Here is a 27946-nt window from a genome sequence, read left to right on the forward strand (position 1 = left end):
CGCCACTTTCGGTATATGTGTGTGTCCATGCATGTGTTCTTGCATGCGTCAGTCTGATTTTGTCCAGACCATAACTTTGACATGCATGGACCAGTCTTGTTTATATTTGGCATGAATGTTTACCTCAATGAGAAGGTGTGTCCTGTGCAAACCCCATGTTCCTATCTCAAAGGTCAAGGTTACAGTCAATGGTCAAATTGAAGTTTGTCCGGAGCATTTCTTCTTCATGCATGGTGGAATTTTGATTTGACTTGGCATGAATGTTCACCATTATGAGACGGAGTGTCATGCGCAAGAACCAGGTCCCTAGGTTAAGGTCACACGACAGCTGGCGGGCTTAACATTCTGCCCGTGGGCATTCTTGTCTTGTCTGGTCCATATCTCTGTCATTTATCAAGGGATTTGAAAATAATTTTACACAAATGTTAACCATATTGAGAAGGTGTGCCATGCTTATGATTTTTTTCGCAGACAACTGTACCATTCTTGGGCATGCTTCGGGGGGCATTTGTCACCAATAGTGACAGCTCTTGTTTCACATCAGAAGCTAGTTTTCCAGCAGCTTTTTGACATTATTCACTTAAAAAATAGCATTAGCTCAGTAGGTAAGAGCGTTGGTCTACGGATCTCGGGGTCGCGAGTTCGATCTCGGCGGCGTATGTTCTCGTGACTATTGATAAACGAATTGTGTCTGAAATCATTAGTCCTCACCTCTGACATGTGGGAGTTGGCAGTTACTTGCGGAGAACAGGTTGTACTGGTACAGAATCCGGAATACTGTTAGGTTAACTGCTGCGTTACATGACTGAATACTGTTGAAACGTTGTTAAACCAAAACAAAAAAAACAAAAAAAAAAAAATGCTGGCAAGACCAGGTCCCTAAGTCAAGGTCACACTTGACAGCTGGCGGGCTTGACATTCTGCCCGTGGGCATACTTGTCTTGTCTGGTCCATAACTCTGCCATTTATCAAGGGATTTGAAAATTATTTGACACAAGATTAATGTTAACCATATTGAAAAGGTGTGTCAGTCTCTCGGTCAAGGTCAAGGTCAGGAAATGATGTGTGATTTTTTTGCAGAGAACTGTAGCATTCTTGGGCATGCTTCAGAGGCATTTGTCACTAGTAGTGACAGCTCTTGTTTCACATCAGAAGGTAGTTTTTCAGCAGCTTTTTGACATATATTCACTTAAAAATAGCAAATGTTATACTTTAATGAGTGTTTTTAAACACTCTGTCATGATGTCCTGGGCACTCATATTATTTGATGATGATGGATAAACATGTCTCTAGTGTTTTAAATATAGGTTTGATGTCTCGTAATATACGCTTGAATTAGTATCAACTTTTGTTACAGGGCATGTCGTGGTAAACTAGTCACGTTAGTTGTGAGATTTCCAAATCAAGGCAGGCAGGTAGATGATATAGAGATCTGGTCTCACACTAATGAAACTATAGGTAAGAAAATTTATTATGACAATGATAAATTATTGATGTCTTTTTGGAAAAAAAGTGTAATTACATGTCTGGTATCAATATTGTTTCTTAAAAACATCTCATAAACTCATTCATGATTAAAGCATGTCTGACCTTTCTCATGCACGTGCACATATATTTACCAAAGCAACCTTAATTCTATTTTCACCTTAAACATAAAAAAAAGTTATCATATTGTCATATTGCTATATGATCTGCAGGTGCTGTGAGGAGACATATATTACACAGGGTTAAAGCCAACACAAATGTTAAAGTAGATCTATACGTAAATGGTGAAATCCTGGAACCAGGGGAGGATAAGAGATTGATATCTCAAATTCCACTGAGAGATAAAATGGTAAGCTGAATGGTGAACTTTTCATTCTTGAAAAAAATCTTTGTTTAAATATTATAAACTACATGTCCTTAATATTGTACAAACACTTGTCAGTAATGTAAGGAATACATTGCTGAAAAGGAAGATTATCTTGTGTTTTTGTTGCATTAATTTTCAAAGTAAAGTATTGTGAACTGGTGACATTTATTCATTTGCATTAAATTTCGTGTGTTTTGACCAAAACAGCTATTTCAGAGGGATTTGAATCTATGGGTTATAAAAATAAATAATAAATCTGTGTAGAAATAACTTATGTTGACTTTTTGTGATGGTTTGTCATTTCAGTTGATTACAGCAAAGTTGGTGCATGTTGGCAACTCTATGCCATCTAGTCCAGACTCGAGTTCAGATAGTTCAGGTGGTTCCCCACATCATACATTTGATGGACCAAATGTTGAGGCTGAGAACTGCCTGCCAGGCGTGGTAAGTCCAGAGAGGGATTTTGTACCTCAGCATAGCTGTGTTTACTACATCATACTTTATGTCTCCTAAAGTTTTGGTTAGGATGAATTAGAACTGTTTAATGGATGTTCTCCATATCAGAAGGAAAGGTCATGGTCTTCTTCAGTTGAGCAACATTTTGGCCTCTTGGAAATAGTTACTTCAATATAAATGATAAATTTGTTAATGGAATCTATCAAGAACATGCATGATCAGACTGATAAATATTCAGCATTGAATTAAAATAATGTCCCAAGGTTTTCAGGTACTTATCATGAGAAGGATATTTGGCAGTTTGAAACCCTTTTATTGTGGGAAATTTCAGTATAGATTTATCTCACTTGCTTTTTTTTTCAGTTGATGTCTAACAATCAAAGATATGCTCAGTTTTTGTTTCAACTATCGGACCTGGGGTGTTCATTGCAAGTGCCAAAGTTAAGAGATACCGGAAGAACTCTGCTAAAGTTGATGCCAGCAGGTAAATAAAATGAGATCCAAGTTATCTATCTCCTGTTGACATATTATCAAAAGATTGGCCACATCTTTTTGTAAAACAAAAACTTGTCGAAGTTTTAAAGTGCTGAGTTTGTGAAAAATGATATTGTTAAACTGTGTAAGTTACCAAAGTTTAAACTGATACACTTATGAATTTAGAACAGGAATTATGGTTAATCTCAGAATATTATAATATTTTTGTCATTGAGTTAGAATTTTCTATCAATACAAGTCTGCCAAATTTGTATGATGGACAAATAAAGCATTGAGATGATAAACTAGGAATTTACATGACATTGTACAGTTACTCTATTTGATAATATGTTCTGAAAGCAACCAGTAAAGTCTGTAGGTTTATGCTGTATTAATGCTTGTAGACAATGAACAGATTATTTGTTTAAAATTTTTACAAGAAAAATCTGATCTCTACACACTGCACAATGTACAAATGGCAGCTATATGACAGTACATTATAAAGAGAACATAGTAAATAGGTTTAAGCTTGACTTACGTATTTGTAGGAAATGTAAGAGATGTAACTTATAATTGAAAATAGAACATGATAGTACACATTATTTCAGATGCGAGTTCAAAGGAGAAGTTTCGGACAATATGTTCTGAGCATGTAAGGTCTGTAACAGGAACAGGAATGTCACAACAGTTAGAGGCTATGTTTTTCAACTCTTCACCTACACAAGTGCTCTACAATATAGAGGTATGCATTTTATAGTATTACAGTAAATATAAAACAAAATTTTAGTGTGCTAAAAAGACGATTTTGTCATCCACTATACATCTAAGAAAGGAATGAAATAGCTTGAGTAAGTAATATCTGTCAGACAGAGTGGCTGCATTTGTATGTAAAGCACCTTGAGTTGTGGAAAGGGTGCTGTAAATAACCTGGTGTAATATGTGTCCTTGACAGCTTGAGGGAGAAGCTGTGTTTAATATCATGCATCCTCTTGTAAAAAGTTGTTCTTTAAATGCTTGGCCAAGTGGTTAAGGTGGCTGACTTTCATACCTTTTTTGCTCTCACCTTGCTTTGGGTATAAAATTCTTCGTGTTAGGAAGCCGTCCACTGGCTTACAGGTCAATGATTCTACCAAGGTGCTTGCTTGTGCCTGAAATAATACCTTCAGGGGTACCTGGGATCTTCCTCCACCATCTAAAGCTAGATAGTCACCATATGACGTAAAATTGTACTTGTGTAATGTTACACCAAACAAAAACAAAATTTAAATAAACATTTTCAGACATACAGCAATGAACAGTGAAGTGAAAAGCTTTTATCATATTTTCAATAGCTAAACTTAATTTACTTGATGCTTGTCTCGGTAATTTGGGTATGTTTAAAGAGAACTTTGTTTATTTTTCAGGTGGCTTATAGTTTGTTAATGCCATCACAAGATCCAATGGCAGAAGATGCTTTTGAATTCCAGGTAAATACTGGTGTATTCTTGTATGATCAAATATGACAAATAAGCTTTTTTGCCTGTATGTTTTTGAATGATCTTTAAAATGTAAATGTCTAATTATCCCCTGCAAAAGGTAGAGGGATATAGATTCCGGCAGTTCGTCTGTCTGTCCTGTGCCTGCATCCATCCATTTTTTCAGCCATCCTTCCATTTTAAATGAAAAAGCTTAAAACTCAAAAAGCATTGTGGCTAGAATCACCAAACCTCGTATTAATTAGCAAATGACCTTAAAACCAGTAGTATTTCCCCCTTTGACCCAGTAAAGACAGTGTGTTTCATCTTTATTTGTTAAAAAATAGCAATTTTCGACTTTTGTTTAAATAACCTATTGATGGATCTTTGCGAAACTTTACACAAAAGTAGTTATAATATCAGTATCAGTAGATCAAATATGGATTTTTATTGGACAGTGTTGCACTTGCAGCTTTTGTAGGGATCTCTAAGTGCAACACTACAACAATATTGATATTGCCAAGTCAGAAATACTACCAGGGTTGGTGTATTATATAACCAAGAGAAAAATGATGCTTAGCAATAAGCATTTTTTTAAAGACCAATGTTGGCTGTGAAAGTTTAGGATATATTTTGTTGTGCAGTTCTGATATATGTTTTAACTTTCTTTTCATTGCAGTATAATTTTATTCGAAGTGGAGGTGTTCAATTAGCATTGAATATGATGACCAAAAACAACTTCCTACCTAATGCTGACTTATCAACTAGAAGGTACGTTTCATATGAAGCAGCTGTTTACAAGTTGTATAGCTAATTTTTGCTGGCTTTTCATAACATCACTAAAGACACTAAACTACTTCAGATGTTTAATTTTTAGTATCTTTGCATTCACTGCTTAGTAGGCATCTTAATTCACTTCACAGTAGTTATCAAATTATTAGCACCTTGGAACTCATTCAAGCTGCAAGGAGATAAGCAAAATACTGGAGTTATCTAGGGACTGTGGTGATCCAAACAGAAACAAGTTGAGGAAAATTGCTGTGGATCACATGAATTGCTTGAGTGAGACTGGGTGGGTCAAGTCATAGATATGTGATTGAGCAATTTATCATCGTAGGGGGGGGGGGGGGGGGGGGGGGGGGTGCGCATATAGATTTGCTCTTGTCCGTCCGTCCTTCCGTCTGTCCGAAAATGTTGTGTCGTGCGTAGCTCTGAAAGTATTTGATGTAGAGTCACAAAACTTTACAGGAATGTTGGTCAGCATGTGTAGTTGTGCACCTGGGGTTTCGCGTCCGGATTCATTCAGTCATGTAGAAGTTATGGCCCCTGACTTTGTAAAAATTGGTCATTTTAATGTTGTGTCGCGCCTAGCTCCAAAAGTATATGACCTAGAGTCACAAAACTTTACAGGAATTTTGGTCAGCATGTGTAGTTGTGCACCTGGGGTTTCGCGTCCGGATTCATTCAGTCATGTAGAAGTTATGGCCCCTGACTTTGTAAAAATTGGTCATTTTCATGTTGTGTCGCGCCTAGCTCCAAAAGTATATGACCTAGAGTCACAAAACTTTACAGGAATGTTGGTCAGCATGCGTAGTTGTGAACCTGGGGTTTCGCGTTCGGATTCATCCAGTCATGTAGGAGTTATGGCACCTGACTTAGTAAAAAATTGGTCATTTTAATGTTGTGTCGCGCATAGCTCCAAAAGTATTTGACCTAGAGTCACCAAAGTTTACAGGAATGTTGTTCAGCATGTGCAGTTGTGCACTTGGGGTTTCGCGTCCGGATTCATCCAGTCATGTAAGAGTTATGGCCCCTGACTTAGTAAAATATTGGTCATTTTAATGTTGTGTCGCGCATAGCTCCAAAAGTATTTGACCTAGAGTCACCAAAGTTTACAGGAATGTTGGTCAGTTATAGCCACTGACTTAGTTAAAAATGGGTCATTTTAATGTTGTGTCGTGCATAGCTTCAAAAGTATTTGACCTAGAGTTTTTGGACCCTGACCTTGGAAAAAATTGTCATTTTAATGTCATGTAGTGGGGGCATCTGTGTCCCATGGACACATTTCTAGTTTAAGTACTTGTTGTTTATTATACTATTTAATTGAAATGTTACAGGTTGGCGTATGTCTCCGTGTTGAAGATGTGTAAGCTGATGTTGACTGTAGTGGGGTATGCCAAGTTACAGGTTGTAGTCGATGCATGCAGTAATGAGCCACGTGGTCCTCCCATCACGTCGGCTGAACATAGTCATGCTGTTATACTTCAACAGGCGTTACATCATATACCTAACCATACAACCGAGTTCACCACAAGAAATGTTGCAATTAGGCTTGGGCAACAGCTTGCTGAACAGGTACATATTATACATTACTAATTTGGTTCATATCTTTGTAATTTGAAAGGTAGATGCCACAAAAATCCAAGTGTGTATAAATAAAGAAGCACTTAGACTTCATTCTCCCCTGAAAATATTCGTTTGGTATTTTATGTAAATCTTGTGTTTTGATTTACAAACGTTCTGAATGATGCTTTCCCATGTCAGTGTTCCAGATAATTTTTTGACCCCATGGGTAATTACCCCCACTTTTCAGAAGATGGGGGTAAATTCAAAATTCCAAACTCGGATAAAGGGTAATTTAAACAATAATTACCGTTACTATAGAGACAAAGACAGACATTATAACAACACCATAAACTGTCCTTTTTAGTAAGTTTTATCCAAGGATACAATTTTTTCCAACTTTCAATGGTAGATTCTGTGATAGTCCTGGCTTCCAAAACTCTAAATGCCGCTTTTTATATTTTATTTTTTTCATAATTCCGTCCAAATCCAGTATATAAACCGAGAGAGCTGAAGATCTTAAGCTAATTCTGTGACAGCCACATGCGACTTTTTATTTTTTAAAACGGCAGAAATAATGTCTTCGATTATTGGTTGCACCAAGTTCTTAGTCGGTAGAGGTGTTTTAACCACAAAAACTTATCAATTTTTCTCTGTTTTGCTTCGGAAGCCATGATAAAAAATAATGTGTCTACTTTCGTTTTAATAGAACGATCAAACGCTTGATTTTGATAAGTAAATACATAAAATTTCTAGAGCGCCTAGACGACGCAGATGTTCAAGTAGACTAGTTTACGGTTTCTAAGACAGGAAGAACGTTTTAGCGAAGTTAATAGTGGTTACCCGTCGCATTGTTTATACGAAAGTAGTGACATGTTTTCATTTGAATATATATTAAGGTACGCTTCAAGTTTTAATGTCGTGCGTAAGTTCAAAGTCATGTATGTATAATGTACGCATCAAAATGAAATCATGTGCGTTTTTAGTTGATTTTTATGCGTAAAATACGCCGATACGCAGCTTATCTGGAACACTGCCCATGTATAATCTGAACTTGTATAATTTCAAGTTGTTGACCTTGAGTTTGTAAAAAGTCCTATTTTGCTTCAGATAGATAAAGCCTATCATGTAGAAAATTAATTTCGTGTGTTTTCAGTGGTAATAATCTATGAAGTTTTGTTCACTCCTTCAAACAGTGGCAGAGTTTTAATTTTAGCATAAAAGAGGTAATGTATTTTTTTGTTTATGTAAAATTTTGCTACCTCGAATTGCATGGCTGTAATGTAGTTTTCATTTTCTCCTTCACAGGCAACAAGTGTGGTACCAGATTTAAATACGATCAAGGCGATACAGAAAATAGCGTGGTCATCAGGGAGTGGTTCCCTTCATCTAGTGCATGCCTCCAATGATGAGATACATAAGGCTCATGAAAAGGTAATGTCACAGGTTAGTCACACTCTGTTTACTTCTTTTCTTTTTCTGCATATTTCCTTCTCTACGTCTTTTATTATATAAAGGTGGAAAGGCGAATCCACATCAAAAAATCAGTGAATTGGTGATTGATATAGCAGTTCCCATGCTTCAGTGGAGCATTATGTACATCTGCTTTTAATTTTCCAGTCATAGCATGACACATGATGGCAGATGAAGTGTAGTAAAGCTTATCATACTTTTCTAAAAATAACTTTTCCTTCTTTCTGTCACCTTTGTGAGTTTTACATATATATTTCTCTTTAGTAAGAATATATGCACAGTTAAGCTTAACAGCTTTGGTTCAAAACTGAGCTGACAGTATTCCAAGTCCTCTCCATAACTTCTAAATGTGTGTACAACTGTGTCCTTTAATTACTGTATTAAGATATGATTTTTAAATACATGAAATGATTTGACTGTTGTCGTTTGCATGTCAGTGTATTATTTAGGATATATATGATGAAAATGTCGATATGTTTTATGCATGCTCTTTTACTTGAATGACTTAATCGTTTATCAAACTTCATTTGGCTGCTCTTATGACAGCTTTATGTAGATTCACTACTGAATACACCAGTGAATGAGGGAAGTTTGTTTTAATTAATATTTTACAGGATTTAACACCTGACCCAGATGACTTATCTGTAGCCCGGGAGGCGATGGAAGTGCTAACTGTATGTATGTTGCTGTGTCCCAGTGCCACTGAGGCCCTGCATAAAGACAAGGCCTGGCAGCTGTTCATTATAGACAACCTTCTACACTGTAGAAACAAGTATGTCCTTTATTCTGATATGTCCATAAATTTGCATTCAATTTCTTTGTTGATTTTGCCTGCAAAAATTTGTTACTTCATTTATGGTTTATTAAAGGACGTTTCATTGGTGGAATGCAATCTTGTATAAATCTAAATTAGTAAAAAGCAAGAAACAGTTTGTCATTAAAACTGAATCTCAAACAACTTTTATCATTGAGAGAACTAATTTCTTACCATTGAAGATTATGTTTATAGTCATAAAATTTAATAAAATGATTTTTACCAGTGAAAAGCTTATTACAGCATCATACAACAAACTGAAATGCAAATAGGAAAATATAGTATACTTATTACATTACAGACCAGTTCGACAGTCCTCTTCAGAACAGTTTTTCCTGATGGCAACCAAGTGTAGCAGCAGCCACAGACCAGTTGTGTTCTTTATTACTCTCCTCTTTACTGTTCTCTCCGTAAGTATTGCCAAGTTTCTTAGCAAGTACTGTATAGTTTTATAGGCTAATATCACTAAATTGAAATACTTTACAGTATCAGATTCTTCCAAATATTACCAGGATATGGTTGTAGTTACTATCTGTCTGCTTTCCCAATGCTTTCAAGCATCCTTTGATATCTTCCAAATTCAGTTGGTAAAATTTGATGGTTATCTGTACCATCTATTTTGGAGTCCCTGAACTTAGAATATTTGTAATCTATAGATGAGTTAGCTTTTTCTGTCCAAGGGTCAAAGTCACGTTGAACTTGCCAAACATGTAGTTTCCGAGTTAAGTAAAAGATATGCAATTTTATTAACATTGTACATAGAAGCAGACTATATATTTACACCAGCTTTTCTGTTTTAGAATTTAGCAAAAGACAATGCTAAGCAAGCAAGTGAATATTTCCAGTTACTATGTAGGTATGTATCCTGTAATCAAGTGTTTTCATACATTAAATATAATTTAATCTTGTAGCTGCACTTAACATTTAATGGAAAATTTAACTGAGCCTGAAAATACAGACCTAACAAGAATGTAAATGGTGTAAGTAATGTCCTTAAAACAGAAACTTTTATTGTGTATTATTATAAATCCTGTGAATTAATTACCCAACATAGTATGTCAGTGAAAGTTAGCTTATACTGCTAAATCATTAATTTTCATGGGGACTAATTTTCAAAGATTTCGTAGTGTGTTGGTCCATGAAATTAAATCCCAACAAACATAAATAATTCCTCATTTTGAAAACAAGTTTCAAAGTCTGTGAAGTCCCCACATAATGTTTGTTAGGGCAAAAAAAAACCCATTAAATTTTATGTCAATGATTTTACAGTAGTATGAAATATATAATTACAAGCTGCTTCTTGATGATAAAACATCTGCAGTCTATATACTTCAGCGCATATAAGGCAGGTATCCGTCATTTAAATTTAGTGATAAATACACCAGTCATGTATTCAGAAATATGCACATGTATATCTGCATTTTATGGTATGCATATTCTGTAGTAGTAAGTGTAAGAGTTACCTTTCATTTACAGGTTGTTGAATTATGCATGTAGTACTGATGTTCATCTACCAAATGCTGAAGTGCTACTGAATAATGAAATTACTTGGTTAAAACGGGTTCGGGTAAGTTAATTACATAGCTTTTTAGTTTCTAACATCAAAATATAACTCAAATGAAACCGTGCTTAGGGTAAACTGTGTTTTATTTCATGTGAACAGTAAGTGCATAGCAGAGTGTTACTTACTGAAATTTGTACTCCCAAGTTTCAAATGTGAATTGAAAAATCACTGCTGGTGATGTAAACATACATAAAATTAAACACTATCATTAGTAAAATATCTTCCAGTTCTGTGTCTTTGAACAAATGGCATCACTTGTAACTTATTTCATAGTGCTGTTATAATCTGATTATAATTGGCTTATCAAGTTTCAGTGAGTTAATTACTTTAAATAGAAACACAAATTTCTGAGATGATGTAACTTATTATTAGTTTTACTGGATAAAGTTGCCCATCATTTTGAGTAAGGTATTTATGTCTCCCCCAGGAGACATATTGTTTTTGCCCTGTCCGTCCGTCCGTCTGTCCGTCCGTCCATCCGTACGTCACACTTCATTTCCGAGCAATAACTGGAGAACCATTTGACCTAGAACCTTCAAACTTCATAGGGTTGTAGAGGCTGCTGGAGTAGACGACCCCTATTGTTTTTGGGGTCACTCCGTCAAAGGTCAAGGTCACAGGGGCCTGAACATTGAAAACCATTTCCGATCAATAACTAGAGAACCACTTGACCCAGAATGTTGAAACTTAATAGGATGATTGGTCATGAAGAGTAGATGACCCCTATTGATTTTGGGGTCACTCCGTCAAAGGTCAAGGTCACAGGGGCCTGAACATTGAAAACCATTTCCGATCAATAACTAGAGAACCACTTGACCCAGAATGTTGAAACTTCATAGCATGACTGGTCATGAAGAGTAGATGACCCCTATTGATTTTGGGGTCACTCCGTCAAAGGTCAAGGTCACAGGGGCCTGAACATTGAAAACCATTTCCGATCAATAACTAGAGAACCACTTGACCCAGAATGTTGAAACTTCATAGGATGATTGGTCATGAAGAGTAGATGACCCCTATTGATTTTGGGGTCACTCCGTCAAAGGTCAAGGTCACAGGGGCCTGAACATTGAAAACCATTTCCGATCAATAACTAGAGAACCACTTGACCCAGAATGTTGAAACTTCATTGCATGATTGGTTATGAAGAGTAGATGACCCCTATTGATTTTGGGGTCACTCTGTCAAAGGTCAAGGTCACAGGGGCCTGAACATTGAAAACCATTTCCGATCAATAACTAGAGAACCACTTGACCCAGAATGTTGAAACTTCACAGGATGATTGATCATGAAGAGTAGATGACCCCTATTGATTTTGGGGTCACTCTGTCAAAGGTCAAGGTCACAGGGGCCTGAACATTGAAAACCATTTCCGATCAATAACTAGAGAACCACTTGACCCAGAATGTTGAAACTTCATAGGATGATTGGTCATGCAGAGTAGATGACCCCTAACGATTTTGGGTTCACTCTATGAAAGGTCAAGGTCACAGGGGTCCGAACATTGAAAACCATTGCCGGTCAGTAACTTGAGAACCACTTGACCCAGAATGATGAAACTTCATAGGATGATTGGTCATGCAGAGTAGATGACCCCTAACAATTTTAGGGTCACTCTGTTAAAGGTCAAGGTCACAGGGGCCTGAACATGGAAAACCATTTCCAATCAATAACTTGAGATCCTCTCGACCCAGAATGTTGAAACTTCATAGGATGATTGTTCATGCAGCGTAAATGACCCCTATTGTTTTTGGGGTCACTCCGTTAAAGGTCAAGGTCACAGGGGCATGAACATTGATAACCAGTTCCAATGAATAACTTGAGAACCACTTGACCCAGAATGTTGAAACTTCATAGGCTGATTGAACATGCAGAGTAGATGACCCCTATTGATTTTGGGGTCAGTCTATTAAAGGTCAAGGTCACAGTGGCCTGTTCATGTAAAATCATTTTTTGGAAATAACTTGAGAACTACTTGACCTACAATGTTGAAACTTAATAGGATGATTGGACATGCAGAGTAGATGACCCCTATTTATTTTGAGGTCACTTGATCAATGTCACAGGAGCCTGAACAGTGACTTGAGAACCACTAGGCCAGGTGTGTTGAAATTTAGCGGGATGACTGGACATGCCAAGTAGATGATCCTATTTGCAGCCAACCATCAGTGTCTCTTTGACTTTCGCTCCTGACCCCTATTGACTTCTTGCCTATAGGACTTTGCATTGGGGGAGACATGCGCTTTTTTACAAAAGCATTTTCTAGTTTTATCTGAAAACATATTTGACCTAGAGTCGCCACATATCATAGGATATTTATTCAGCATGTGAAGTTGTCCACCGGAGGTTTTGCTTGGGACTTGTCTCGGTAAGACCAGAGTTATGGCCCTTTGCAGTCAAAAAAATACATAAAGGGACAACAAATCATCATTTTGCGTACCAAAAGTAATTGACCCGAGTCGTGAAACTTTATAGTAAGTCCAGATTTGAAGTAATACACCTAGGACTTTGTTTGGGATTTCACTCAGCCAGACCAGAGTTATTACCCTTGATTTAGTCAAAATAACTCAAAGAACCTGAAAGTTTGTTTGTAGTATATCTAAAAAAGTATTTGACCTAGAGTAATGAAACATAGGAATGTTGTCAGCATGTGAAATTGTTTACCTGGGAATATATTTGGAATCCCCAACCACCACCCTAAAAAATGATTTACTCTTTATATTTCTTTTATCTTGTATTTCTTGATGATTTATAGTATCCATATGCCTCCCACCTCCTCCTACAATTACTCACATCCCAATCCAAGGTGTTATTAAAGTTTACTTAGTCTTGCATTGTCAGCAAGAAGTAACATATGACCTACAGTGACAGGATGTGGAGGCACCATTAAGTTGCTGACTTGTTGACATCTTAAGTATGACTGTCGCCGAGGATGCTTTTCTCTTGGATGTTATTTTAGCAAACTGATGTGTGTGCATCTTATAAAAAAATGATAACATTTTCTTTCATGTTTGAAATCTAAGCCTGCAGAATACACCTTCCTTTGATTTTGTTGATAGGACCAGGTGTTGACCACTGGAGAGAGTCATGTAGAAGAGACACTATTAGAGGGTCACTTAGGGATCACTAGGGAACTACTCTCCTTCCAGTCAGCAGAGAAAAAGTTTCAGATGGGCTCTCAACAGGGAGGGGCAAACTTGATAAAAGTAAGTTTGTATTCTTTTAATTGAGTTAAGCCTAGAGTAGCACAATAGTAAAAGTGTTTGTTTGTCACAATTTTACGTTTCTTATAATTTTATGAGAAACAGTTTACGACAAGTATAAAAGAATATTTGAGTGAAAAGAATATTTAATTTGAATATAAAAGATAGTTATTAGGAATGGTGATCTGAGTTAAACACAATCCTATAAAATGATTTTTTTGCTGTCCAGTGTTGAAATCCTAGGAGGTTTATAGTGTTTGAACTGTCTTTCTGCCCCATCTATCATACTTTCTTGTGTACCAGACTCCTGCAGTTTCCATCTAACTGAAATGAAACTTAGTATACATCATCAATGTAAAAATAGACATGCACATATTTTTTAGGACTTTAATGTCCGATAATTTTTTTTTTTTAGTTATATTCCTTTCTGGTCTGAGAAATATTAAAACTGCGTCTTAAGATTGTGTACTCAATTCCTCCTACAGTTTCAGTCTTATTAGAATGAAATTTGGTATGTAGTGGACATGCACATATTATCAGGACTTTCATTTTTGATAATTTTTTCTGAAGCAATGGCCTTCATTAGACTTAAATGTTAATTACATTGTGTACTCAACTGCTTGTATAATTTGTTTACTCAATGACTCTTTCAGTTCCCAACCAACTGAAATGAAACTTGGTGTATATCATCAGCATCAATTTGACATGTGCATAAAATGTCGGAAATTTTATCTGTTAAAACATCTAGTTTATTTCAGAAATCTTTTGTCAGCCTCCTCTTTTATTAGTTTTGATATGATTTGCAGGTGATCTTTTTGAATGGAATTTTGAGTCGTCATAGTTAAGGGCTCTGTATTATAGAAAGACATATGTTTGTGGGGAATTTAAGTAGACATACTTGTATAATGATAAACAGAATAAGTCAACCCCAATTCCTTAGATAAGATAAAATCACAAAATGATGTTTGTATTTGTAGGAGTTGGTGGAAGATTTCGTGTTTCCAGCATCAAAAATAGTGCTACAGAGTCGGAAATTAAATGGGGAGTTTCCGACCGACCAGGCAACACCTGTTTGTACATCCCCAGCAACTGTGATAGCTGCATACGATCTCCTGGTAGCTTTGTGTACGGGATGTGTACCTAACCTGAGGTCACTGGCAGCCATGCTTATTGATATGTATTATAGTGGTAAGACTGTAAAAATAATCCTTGCAGTAGCTAGAAATTACAGTTTAACAAGAAGATTGTTCAAGACAATTTTTCAGAATTATTGATCGAATATGTAGTAAATGATATTTAGGTGAGGCTAAAGTTTCGCAATTTTGAAAATTATATTGAGAGCAAGGGAGAATATTAGCATGTAATTGCCAATTTCCAAAAGATAAAGGGCTATTTATAACAAGAATAGTATTTTCTTGATGAATACAGTTTGCAAAATCTTGCAATAGAATTTCTGATTTTACTGCATTTATTTTTTAGCTCACATGTCACACAGTGACAGTGTGAGCTTTTGTGATCGCGCAGCGTCCGTCGTCTGTGCGTGCGTCCGTGCGTAAACTTCTGTTTGTGACCACTCTAGAGGTCACATTTTTCATGGGATCTTCATGAAAGTTGGTCAGAATGTTCATCTTGATGATATCTAGGTCAAGTTCGAAACTGGGTCAACTGCGGTCAAAAACTAGGTCAGTAGGTCTAAAAATAGAAAAACCTTGTGACCTCTCTAGAGGCCATATTTTTCAATTGATCTTCATGAAAGTTAGTCAGAATGTTCATCTTGATGATATCTAGGTCAAGTTCGAACCTGGGTCACGTGCTGTCAAAAACTAGGTCAGTAGGTCAAATAATAGAAAAACCTTGTGACCTCTCTAGAGGCCATATTTTTCATGGGATCTGTATGAAAGTTGGTCTGAATGTTCATCTTTATGATATCTAGGTCAAGTATGAAACTGGGTCACGTGCCATCCAAAACTAGGTCAGTAGGTCTAAAAATAGAAAAACATTGTGACCTCTCTAGAGGCCATATTTTTCAATGGATCTTCATGAAAATTGGTCAGTGTTCATCTTGATGATATCTAGGCCAAGTTCGAAACTGGGTCACGTGCGGTCCAAAAACTAGGTCATTAGGTCTAAAAATAAAAAAACCTTGTGACCTCTAGAGGCCATATTTTTCCATGGATCTTCATGAAAGTTGGTCTGAATGTTCACTTTGATGATATCTAGGTCAAGTTTGAAAGTGGGTCACATGCAGTCAAAAACTAGGTCATTAGGTCTAAAAATAGAAAAACCTTGTGACCTCTCTAGAGGCCTTATTTTTGAATGGATCTTCATGAAAATTAGTCAGAATGTTCACCTTGATGATATCTTGGTCAAGTTTGAAAGTGGATGATGTGTGGTCAAAAACTAGGTCATTAGGTCTAAAAATAGAAAAACCTTGTGACCTCTCTAGAGGCCATACTTTTCATGAGATCTTCATGAAAATTGGTCAGAATGTTCATCTTGATGATATCTAGGTCAAGTTCGAAACTGGGTCACGTGCCTTTAAAATCTAGGTCCTTAGGTCAATTAATAGAAAAACCTTGTGACCTCTCTAGAGGCCGTACTTTTCATGAGATCTTCATGAAAATTGGTGAGAATGTTCACCTTGATGGTATCTAGGTCAAGTTCGAAACTGGGTCAAGTGCCTTCAAAAACTAGGTCATTAGGTCAGATAATAGAAAAACGTTGTGACCTCTCTAGAGGCCATATTTTTCAATGGATCTTCATGAAACTTGGTCAGAATTTTTATCTCAATATCTAGGTCAAGTTCAAAACTGGGTCACATGAGCTCAAATACTAGGTCACTATGTCAAATAATAGAAAAAAAACGACGTCATACTCAGTTCAAAACTGAGTCATGTCGGGACAGGTGAGCGATTCAGGACCATCATGGTCCTCTTGTTATCCCCCGACGAAAGTCGGAGGGATATAGTATTGGCGTTGTCCGTCCGTCCTTCCGTCCGTCTTTCCGTCCGTCAGTCCGTCCTTCCGTCTTTCCGTCCGTCCGTCCGTCCGTCCGGAGCCATATCTAGGAAATGGTTGGGAATATTTATTTAAAACTTCATATACATGTTCACCACAATGAGTTCTTGCGGCCCGTCAAGTTTCAGTCAGATTGCCTAAGTAACACCAGAGTTATGGCCCTTAGAAGTTTCTAGTGTTAACTATATAGGGTACTATTAATATGGCAATTTCTGCATCATAACTTTTGATATATTTGACCTAGAACTATGAAACTTAAACAGAATTTAGATCACCATAATGTGGTTGTGTACACACAATTTCATTTGGATTTATTTGTAAATTAAGAGTTATTGCCCTTTAATTGTATAAAAATCCACATATTTGTACATAACAAACTTACCATTTGGTACAATTTCATTAAATTTCTTTCATTCTTTTCCATGAACATTTATTGTAAACATGTGAAGTTGTGTACCCACACCTGGTCACCCCCTTACCTTGATCACACACCTCCCCCCTTATCCTCTGACCCCCCCCCCCCCACTCCCACACCCAAAAAAAAAAAAAAAAAAAAAAAAAAAAAAAATCATTCCTTATTTTAGATTTTTTCAAACAAACTTCATATACATGTTCACCACTATGAGGTTGTGGGCCCATCAAGTTTCAGACAGATTGCCCAAGTAACACCAGAGTTATGGCCCTTAGAAGTTTCTAGTGTTAACTATATAGGGTACTATAGATCTATAGATATGCCAATTTCTGCATCATAACTTTTGACATATTTGACCTAGAACTATGAAACTTTAACAGAATTTAGAGCACTATAATGTGGTTCTGCACAGACAATTTTGTAAGGATTTCTTTTTGTAACTTTAGAGTTATTGCCCTTTAATTGTCTAAAAATCCACATATTTGTACATTACAAACTTACCATTTGGCAGAATTTTATTAAATTTCTTTCATTCTTTTCTGTGAACATTTATTATAAACATGTGAAGTTGCGCACCCACACCTGGTCACCCACTTGCCTTGGTCACACCCCCTCCCCCTCCCCCACCCCCTCCCCCCCCAAAAAAAAATTTTTTTTTTTTTTCATTTCTTATTTTAGATTTTTTTCAAACCTTCCAAGTTGTACCATTCCCCCACCTCACTTCCCCATCCAGTCATGCCCACCACTGATCATGCATCTTCTGCCCCCCCCCCCCCCCACTCCAACTTCACCCTTTTACCTTTTTTTTTTTTTTAATTTTTAATTTTCAATCAATATTTATAATCAACATGTGAAATTTTGTTTCCTCTCCCATTCCCCTGCACCCCCACCCCTTAAAAAAATAAATATATACATATATCTATATATAGATATATATATTTCCATTCCTTTTTTTTTTTAAATGTTCAAACCTTCAACATGTTAAGTTGTGACTGCACAAACCTTGCCCTCAGCCGTTTCAAGATATCTTACCTGTGTTCTCTTAAGGACATCTGATCTTTTAAGTTCAAATGTACATGTAAAACAGCAACACCTGGTGCCAAACCACTCAAAGACAATATTTCATTCCAGTTAAACTTCAAGCTCACATTTCAATTAACTGCATTTAATTTTAAAAGCTAAGCTTATTACAGTAAGCATATCCCATTCAAAATAAATTCTTTAGTCAGGATCAAAGTATCATACATTTATTATGTACTCTTTAATTAAACATTTGTTTTCTGTTAAATTGATTTTGACTAATGGAGTTATTTGCTTCTTATTAACATCCTTAACTTTTTGCCGGATATATCTTTTTGCCATTCCTCACCACAAACCCTTTCGGCGGGGGATACCAATTCATCGAATTTGCTTGTTTATTTTAGTTTTTTTTTTTTACACATTTAAAAATAGTACAACTTGTGAATTTAAAACAGTTTTGAATGCTAACAAAATATACAATTGACTACATTTTGCATACATTTAATAAAATGAGAACCAGCTGTTGATTATCAAAATGCGAAATACACTGACTAATATGGAGTTAAGTAACAGTTTAAACTTCAGTTTCTGTATGCTTGGTAAACATTCAGTATGACTCAAAGGCCAGTTTTCTGAAGATTGTTTGTTTTTCAGGGGATGTGCCCTTACAGGAGTGGGAGTTTCTACCACCAGTTGGGGCTCGGCCCCAAAAGGGATTTGTTGGTCTGAAGAATGCAGGGGCAACTTGTTACATGAACTCTGTACTTCAGCAGGTAAATATATCTTGGAAGAGTTTTTATGCCCCTTAACTTTTACCCTGCTAAATTTCTAAAATGGACTGGTCTATCATTTAATTTGGGCAATTTTCGAAGGGGTGTTCACTGAAAATTTACTAACTGAATAGCAAACAGTGCAGATCTTGATCAGCCTGCACAGATGTGCCGACTTCCCTGAGCTATAAAGATTTTGTACAGAACTGTTAATTGTAATGAGATGCGTCATGTGGACAACTGGAGTCTGTACAACCAAGGTTAGAGGCAAAAGCAGACTGCTTTTGAGGGCTTTTCACTTCCAAGTGACATCACTTACTCTGTGTTATAATATTATGTAACCTCAGTACTATATATAGCCATGTTTTAAAATGCTTATTGTTAACAAGACAGTATAAATATAGACAGCCTAGGTAATGAAGCAGTATTTGAACAAATTATTTTAATGAAAGCAACATAGATGCAATATTATGTATATTTGGTATTTGCAGCTGTTTATGATAGAGCCAATTCGAGCTGGTACTATGTCAGTGGAGGGTGCAGCAGATGATGTAGAGGAAGATTATTCCTCCATGGAGAAGGGAGAAGGAGAGGTAACAACTCGTGTACATTCTTATTTCAGATAAGCTTCTTACTATCCGTTTAACCTGAGTCTTTTGGTCTCTGTGGCAGAATGGTTGAGATTGCTGCTTTGCAGTCATTTGCCCCTCACCATTACAGGTTCAAAATATTGCTTTAAATGTAGAATTATTTCATGTGAGGAAGTCGTATTCCAGCGGGCTTTTGGAATGTCAGTGTTTCTACCCAGGTGAGCCCCTGGGGCACTGGGGTACTTCCTCTCTCATCAGATGCTGGAAAATCACTATATGATGTATAATTGTGTGGGTGTGCCATCAAACCTAACAAAAAAGGGGTATAGAATCTTAAAGAATGGACTATGAAAGTGGAGCCAAAAATCGTATTGTCATTGCAAAAAGATACATCGTTTTACAAGAATGAGATAATTTAAAATAGTAGGCTGTATATGGAAAACACTAGACTAAGAAGTTGTGATTTCAGTCCAAGGACAAGGCATCTATTCTCGGTATAGGCAATTTTATCCTCCAGAACAGGCTCATAGTAGGCAGGTGATAATTACTAATAGAAAACAATTTAGCAATTGTGCAGAATCTGGGCATACTTATTTGGGTTTACTGAATTTTATCACATAACTAAAATTATGTTTAAAATACAGCTTAAAATACCATGAAAGTGAAGATAAAGTATTGTTTGTTTTAGACAAATGTGGACATGGCAGAGGAGGAGAGGAAGGACGAGGAGAAGCCTGTGTCGAACAGAGATGAGGAAAGAAAAGAATATAATCTTGGTATACTCAAACAGATACAGCTTATCTTTGGTAACCTCTATGCCAGCAAGCTCCAGTACTATGTTCCTAGGGGATTCTGGAAACATTTCAAGTAAGTGCTTCTCATGATTTCTTTATATTCATTGCGTTTTGGAAACTATGTAAAATATTTTCCTGAGGTAACAGGAGCTATTTCTTGAGGCCAGTATGCAGAAGCCAGCAAATATAGATCTGATCACCAATTAAGAAAGTAGTTTTGACTTTTCCTATCTGTAATAGTTACAAGCAGAACATATTAAGTATGACATTGCCAGGGTGTGAACCCATGATTTCGCATCCTGGAAGTAGATGCTGTTCCACTAGGCAATCAAGGTAGATACATGTAACATTTAGTAATAAGTAGTGATGAACGCTTCATACAGTAATGAAACTTTTCTTTTGTGCTTCATCCATTTGCTTGCCCGAGCCAGACTGATTTACTGATAAGTAACCTGTCATATTTTTTTTTTTTCAGATTATGGGGTGAGCCAGTGAACCTGCGGGAACAGCATGATGCCCTAGAGTTCTTTAACTCCCTTGTAGACAGTGTGGATGAAGCTCTGAAAGTGCTGGGACAGCCTACCATACTTCAAAAAGTGCTTGGAGGCTCATTTGCTGATCAGAAAATCTGCAAAGATTGCCCACATAGGTAAACTTGTGCTAAAATACTTAATCATTAAGATAGGAGAGATACTTTGGTAGGCAAACTTTGTATTAAATAAATAAATAATTAGGAATGCAGGTTAAACATAATTATGCAGTTACAATATTTTTTTTTCTAGATCTCACTTTATGAAACTCATATGCAGAATTTCATCAGTCATTAGATGTAGGGGTTTTTAAATGACAGTAAAGCTGTTGAGAGTGACTGAAATTATGATATTACCTTTAAGCATTGCTACAGACTAGACAGCAAGAAAAGTTGCCCCTATATGTTATAAATAGATATTTGAAATTGGTAGGTTGCAGCTTTTGTCCTCAACATCTAATTCAGATAGGGAAGTTGTCATTTAACATACATAGAATGGGTTAATGTTGATAAAGAAAATACGGAACACTGGGTAACAGATAGAAGAAATGAAATACTATTGAAAATCGATGTTCAACCCAACAATATGTTATACAGCTTTCCAGACATCAGAATTGGCTGATATATATTTTGTCATTTCAGGTACCAGAGAGAAGAACCGTTTACTTCATTGAATGTAGATATACGTAATCACCATAATTTATTTGAGTCATTAGAACAATATGTGAAGGGTGACCTGTTGGAGGGAGCAAATGCTTATCACTGTGATAAATGTAATAAAAAGGTGAGGCTTTGTGTATAAAATATTTCATATTGGCATTTTTATGCCACTTTGGGGGCATATAGTTTTGCCCTTGTCCGTCCGTCCTTCCGAGAATGTGTCGCGCCTAACTCCAAAAATATTTGACATAGAGTCACAAAACTTTACAGGAATGTTGGTCAGCATGTGTAGTTGTGCACCTGGGCTTTCTTGTCCGGATTCTTTCAGTCCTGTAGGAGTTATGACCTCTGACCTAGGAAAAAATTTGTGTCCTTTGTCATGTAGTGGGGGCATCTGTGTCCCATGGACACATTTCTAGTTATTCACCTGAAGTGTTTGTGTGTCAGAACTGTCTTGTTGCTCTGTCCATCCACTTTATTTTTTTTTTGTCCAGACAATAACTCCATTGTTCATAAAGGGATTTTAAACATACATACTGAAGGTGATTCATCAGAGATTCTCGTTTTAGTAATAAATACATAATTACTTTCAACAATGTATTCTCACACAGTTTGCATCCTTTAATACAAAAATGAATCTGTTTACTTAGAAAATATTCTTTCATCCAGTTGGCATCTTTTATAAAAAGTAAACTGAGCTAAAACTTCTGTTTACAGATTGCTTTTGCCTTAACTTATAGAACAATATGTTGTTGTATATCCTACAGACTACAGTATGATTAAAGAATGGAATTTTTTTTCAGGTCGATACTGTGAAAAGACTTGTGATACGAAAGTTGCCTAAAATCTTAGCCATACAGTTAAAAAGATTTGATTATGACTGGGAAAGGTAAGTTTAAAATCAGTTCATGTTTTTAATTAGAATATATGTTTGTAAAGAAACTATAGTCTACATTTATTCTGCACTTTGTGCTAAGCTTCAGCCTTTAAAATGAATATAAAAAAACTAAAGTGAAGAATTTTCATGTTGTTTTTTTTCAGGGAAAGTGCAATAAAGTTCAATGATTATTTTGAATTCTCACGTGAATTTGACATGGAGCCATATACAGTTCAAGGACTGGCAAAAATAGAAGGTTAGTTCGTCTACATGTACCAATTTCATACAGAAAGTAATATTTTGTCTGGATGATAGTTGTAATGTTCACTGGCATTTCATTCATAATTGATATGGTCTTACAACAATATTAGACATTTTATCCTAAGATTGTTAAAAGAAGACATCTGCTATATTCATAACACTGGTTTTGTCCAGTCCTTGTAGTAGGGAACTTATGTGATGGTGCAAAGTTCCCCATGGCAGAGTAATTTTGGCTGGCTACTTTGAGCTTCATGCTGGTCACTGATGCAGGTTTAGGTTTTGCATGTGGAAGCTACCCACTGACTGCTGGAATGATGGCGTTTTTAACAGTTTCTTAAAAAAAGCAAAGTGGAACCTTGTTTTCTGCCATTCTGGTAGGAATGTGAAAATGGCCATATCGCAGCTTATGATATATTTACTTGAGTTTGTATGGTGTATATTTACAGGTGAGATTATTGATGCTGACTGTGATGAAAAGGGACAAAGTACGAAGTACAAGTTGATAGGGGTTGTTGTACATAGTGGACAGGCTAGTGGAGGACATTACTACTCTTATATTCTACATAAGTAAGTCTGTTCTTTTATTGAACTTGATTATGTTGTTTCCTTATAGGAACGATTAAGTATATTTGACAGTGATTTTCTTTCTCTGCTTTTTATGAAGAATTATTGAAGTGTGTATATATGTTAAAGGTCAGCCATACCAGTAGTACCTATGACACACTTTAACAGGCAAGTGTGTTAGGTGGAGCTATGGTACTTCCAGTTATTATTAGTAAAAACAGTCCTTAAGTCTACATATGTACTACCAGTAAGTTTTTAATGGAATGTAGTAAAGATCAGTTCTAGTGGTGCAGTTGATTGTTTCCTAGTTTAATTACACCTGTTGATTGCCTCTTTAAAGTATAGTGAGATATTATCTCTGAATGTGTTTACAGGGGTGAGGGTACTCCAAAGTGGTACAAGTTTGATGATGGTGATGTTTCTGAATGTAAGATGGACGATGATGAGGTTAGTCAGTATTTGAATATACTTAGAGTCTAAAGGCTCTTTATTTCAATCTCAGAATGATGAATATAAAATGTTGTGTTATTTTGAATGAAACTAATCGAATCATATCATGTTGAAAGCATATCAGTGTACTTGTCATGATTTTTAATGACAGCAGTTTCATCATGCCCCAACATTTAAGACAATTACTACTGTAACTTGAAACAATAAAAGATATAAAAGGAGTGAATATGAAGGGTATAGGAACCAAAATTTTCACATATCAGTTCCAACACAAACTCTCTTCAACAGAATTTTAGTGCAACAATCAACCTCACATCAACAGAATGTTAGTGCAATAATCACTTAACCTCACATCAACAGAATGTTAGTGCAATAATCACTTAACCTCACATCAACAGAATGTTAGTGCAACAATCACCTAAGCTCACACCAGCAGAATGTTAGTGCAACAGTCACTTAACTTCACATCGACAGAATGTTAGTGCAACAGTCACTTAACTTCACATCAACAGAATGTTGGTGCAACAATCACAACTTCACATCAACAGAATGTTAGTGCAACAGTCACTTAACCTCACATCAACAGAATGTTGGTGCAACAATTACTTAACCTCTCATCAACAGAGTTTTAGTGCAATGATCACTTAACCTCACATCAACAGAATGTTAGTGCAATGATCACTTAACCTCACATCAGCAGAATGTTAGCGCAACAATTACTTAACCTCTCATCAACAGAATTTTAGTGCAATGATCACTTAACCTCACATCAACAGAATGTTAGTGCAACGATCACTTAACCTCACATCAACAGAATGTTAGCGCAACAGTCACTTAACCTCACATCAACAGAATGTTAGTGCAACAATTACTTAACCTCTCATCAACAGAATTTTAGTGCAATGATCACTTAACCTCACATCAACAGAATGTTAGTGCAACGATCACTTAACCTTACATCAACAGAATGTTAGTGCAACAATTACTTAACCTCACATCAACAGAAATTTAGTGCAATGATCACTTAACCTCTCATCAACAGAATTTTAGTGCAACAATCACTTAACCTCACATCAACAGAGTTTTAGTGCAATGATCACTTAACCTTACATTAACAGAATCTTAGTGCAACAGTCACTTAACCTCACATCAACAGAATGTTAGTGCAACATCACTTAACCTTACATCAACTGAATGTTAGCGCAACAGTCACTTAACCTTACATCAACAGAATGTTAGCGCAAGTCACTTAACCTCACATCAACAGAATGTTAGCGCAACAATTACTTAACCTCTCATCAACAGAATTTTAGTGCAATGATCACTTAACCTCACATCAGCAGAATGTTAGTGCAATGATCACTTAACCTCAAAATCGACAGAATTTTAGTGCAATGATCACTTAACCTCTCATCAACAGAATTTTAGTGCAACAATCACTTAACCTCACATCAACAGAGTTTTAGTGCAATGATCACTTAACCTCACATCAACAGAATTTTAGTGCAATGATCACTTAACCTCACATCAACAGAGTTTTAGTGCAATGATCACTTAACCTCACATCAACAGAATGTTAGTGCAACGATCACTTAACCTTACATCAACAGAATGTTAGTGCAACAATTACTTAACCTCTCATCAACAGAATTTTAGTGCAATAATCACTTAACCTCACATCTGCAGAATGTTAGTGCAATGATCACTTAACCTCACATCAACAGAATGTTAGTGCAACAATCACTTAACCTCACATCAATAGAGGAATGTTAGTGCAACAATCACTTAACCTCTCATCAACAGAATGTTAGTGCAACAATTACTTAACCTCTCATCAACAGAATTTTAGTGCAATGATCACTTAACCTCTCATCAACAGAATTTTAGTGCAATGATCACACCCTTTGAGCAGGCATATGAATCCCCTTCAGTGATAGCTCTAGTTTATGTCTAGCAAATTCTAAGTAAATGTCTTGCAGTATTGTGTAATACTGTTGTTCCTTTTGAACATAATTGTGTTAGATGGTAAAAGAAGTATAATTGTATAACTTCATTGTACTCTTAGATTTTAATGTTTATATGAAATTCAAGATGGATTTACTGATGATTTCAGGAGATGAAGAATCAGTGTTTTGGTGGAGAGTACATGGGAGAGGTGTTTGACCATATGCTCAAGAGGTAAAGTATTTCTTACAAGAAACAATCAGTTTTGTTTTTATCAGATTTTGAAGCCAGTTGAAGTGAAGCTTGTCATTATTTTATTTTATGCTGCAAATTTGTGATTTTGATTTAGAGGGATGTATGAGAGCGAACAACTGCACTTTGTAATGATTTGCACACAGGTGGCATAAATAGGTGTCAGATAAATAGATGGAACTAACATGTTAATTCTGTATTTCAGCATGTATAATTCATCAATGGATACTTATATTTCGTTCCATGTTTCAGAATGACATACAGGCGACAGAAGAGATGGTGGAATGCCTATATTTTGTTCTATGAACGTGTGGATGATGTGGAGGATGAAAAAATCTCCAAGACAATACAGGATCTTAGCATTAGTAGTATGTAACAAATGATTTATTCATGTTGAGCAAGAAATAATAAATTATAATTGTGATTTGTATATTTCTCTTAAAGTGCAGATGAGTAAGCCATTTTATCAGTAAGTGAAATTGTTATGATAGAAGACTATAGCTAACAGAAGTTCATGTCATATTGACTTAATTGACTCAATGTTACGATTAGTTCATACGTACTTGATACTTTCAGACCCAAAACCGAAGATGCCAAAGACAATAGAAAAGTGTGTGCGCAAACAGAATATAATGTTTATGCATGAGAAGACACAGTTCAGTCCCGAATATTTCCAGTTTATGAAGAGATTATTGACATGTAATCAGATATATACACATACAAGTAGTACACAAGATAAACTGGTAAGTCTCTGTGTTAGTGGGGACATAGTGGAAATAAAATTTGATATTTAGTGAGATTTTCGTATTAAAATTATAGAAGCCATGTTTATGACAGTTGTCATTTAAATATGTTATCTTCTTATTTCATTTAAAACATCTAAATTTTAGAATCTGAATGTTAAGCCCAACATGCACTAGAGATTTTAAAAAATATTTGAACTTACATACATTGACTCTGTTGTCACATAAATATTTAAAGAATTTCTTACCTTCAGTTTTATACAACTGGAAAGTTGTTACTTCAAATATTTATAAATGCTGTTTTGATCTTTCAGTCACAAGAAGCGGAACACTTGGCAATGTTGAGCACTGAACTTGCTTCTAAATTCCTATTTACAGTGGGCTTTCATACAAAGAAATCTCTAAGGTAGCATAATTATGTTTTAAGCTTTCAAAAAAGAACAGTTATTTAGTAAAATCATCTTGTATTTAGTCATGAATTTTGAATGAAATTGGCTATATTTCAAATAAATTTACTTACATAGAAAATTCAGCTGAATTCATGGTAGTAAATTTGATAATTTTATATGAAAAATGGAATATAGTCATTTAGTTTGCTTATATTCAGTTGAGCAGTGAGGACTTCATTATAAGTTTGTAAAGGTGTTTTTTTTAAATGCAACATGATGAGATGCATGCTGATTTGAATTTGAAGAGAATAAAGCATAGCTTGGATGCTTTAGATTTTTAGCTCACCTGTCACGAAGTGACAAGTTGAGCTATTGTGACCGCTTGATGTCCGTTGTCCGTCAACAATTTCTAAAAAAATTTTCTTCTTGAAAACCACCGGGCAGAATTACACCAAACTTCACAGGAATGATCCTTGGGTGGCCCCCTTTCAAAATTGTTCAAAGAATTGAATTCCATGCAGAACTCTGGTTACCATGGCAACTGAAAGGAAAAACTTTAAAAATCTTCTTGTCCAAAACCACAGGGCCTAGGGCTTTGATATCTGGTGTGTAGCATCATCTAGTAGTCCTCTACCAAAATTGTTCAAATTATCCCCCTAGGGTCAAATATGGCCCCACCCCGGGGGTCACATAGTTTATATAGACTTATATTGGGAAAACTTTGAAAATCTTCTTGTACAAAACCACATGGCCTAGGGCTTTGATATTTGGTATGTAGCATCATCTAGTGGTCCTCTACCAAGATTGTTCAAATTATCTCCCTAGGGTCAAATATGGCCCTTTCCCGGGGGTCCCAAGTTTTACGTAGACTTATATAGGAAAAAAAGTTTAAAAATCTTCTTGTCTGAAACCACAACACTTAGACCTTTGATATTTGGTTTGTGACATTGTCTTATGGTCCTCAACCAAAATTGTTCAAATTGTACCCCTTGGGTGAAAAGAGGCCAGGGCGCCCTGGGGGTCCCAAGTTTTATATAGACTTT

General features: G+C 36.0%; 1 protein-coding gene across 2 annotated transcripts in view; it reads left to right on the forward strand.

Moving 5' to 3' along the window:
- Positions 1-27946, forward strand: part of LOC123555846 (probable ubiquitin carboxyl-terminal hydrolase FAF-X) — an 86301-nt gene that overhangs the window by 40219 nt on the left and 18136 nt on the right. The window contains exons 23-50 of one of the 2 annotated variants that reach the window (XM_053548377.1): positions 1358-1458; positions 1698-1834; positions 2159-2296; positions 2672-2792; positions 3391-3524; positions 4186-4248; positions 4916-5007; positions 6354-6591; positions 7888-8025; positions 8667-8824; positions 9168-9276; positions 9667-9722; positions 10343-10433; positions 13487-13633; positions 14608-14818; positions 18735-18853; positions 19342-19443; positions 20129-20307; positions 20710-20883; positions 21406-21547; positions 22227-22312; positions 22465-22556; positions 23008-23128; positions 23500-23572; positions 25689-25753; positions 26024-26139; positions 26348-26514; positions 26829-26920. In XM_053548377.1, the coding sequence (XP_053404352.1) occupies positions 1358-1458; positions 1698-1834; positions 2159-2296; positions 2672-2792; positions 3391-3524; positions 4186-4248; positions 4916-5007; positions 6354-6591; positions 7888-8025; positions 8667-8824; positions 9168-9276; positions 9667-9722; positions 10343-10433; positions 13487-13633; positions 14608-14818; positions 18735-18853; positions 19342-19443; positions 20129-20307; positions 20710-20883; positions 21406-21547; positions 22227-22312; positions 22465-22556; positions 23008-23128; positions 23500-23572; positions 25689-25753; positions 26024-26139; positions 26348-26514; positions 26829-26920 (3462 nt within the window). The remainder of the gene's footprint in view (positions 1-1357; positions 1459-1697; positions 1835-2158; positions 2297-2671; positions 2793-3390; positions 3525-4185; positions 4249-4915; positions 5008-6353; positions 6592-7887; positions 8026-8666; positions 8825-9167; positions 9277-9666; positions 9723-10342; positions 10434-13486; positions 13634-14607; positions 14819-18734; positions 18854-19341; positions 19444-20128; positions 20308-20709; positions 20884-21405; positions 21548-22226; positions 22313-22464; positions 22557-23007; positions 23129-23499; positions 23573-25688; positions 25754-26023; positions 26140-26347; positions 26515-26828; positions 26921-27946) is intronic. The other variant, XM_053548378.1, reaches the window with a different exon arrangement.

The sequence above is a fragment of the Mercenaria mercenaria genome, chromosome 7, assembly GCF_021730395.1.
Source record: "Mercenaria mercenaria strain notata chromosome 7, MADL_Memer_1, whole genome shotgun sequence".
In the NCBI taxonomy this organism is placed as follows: domain Eukaryota; kingdom Metazoa; phylum Mollusca; class Bivalvia; order Venerida; family Veneridae; genus Mercenaria; species Mercenaria mercenaria.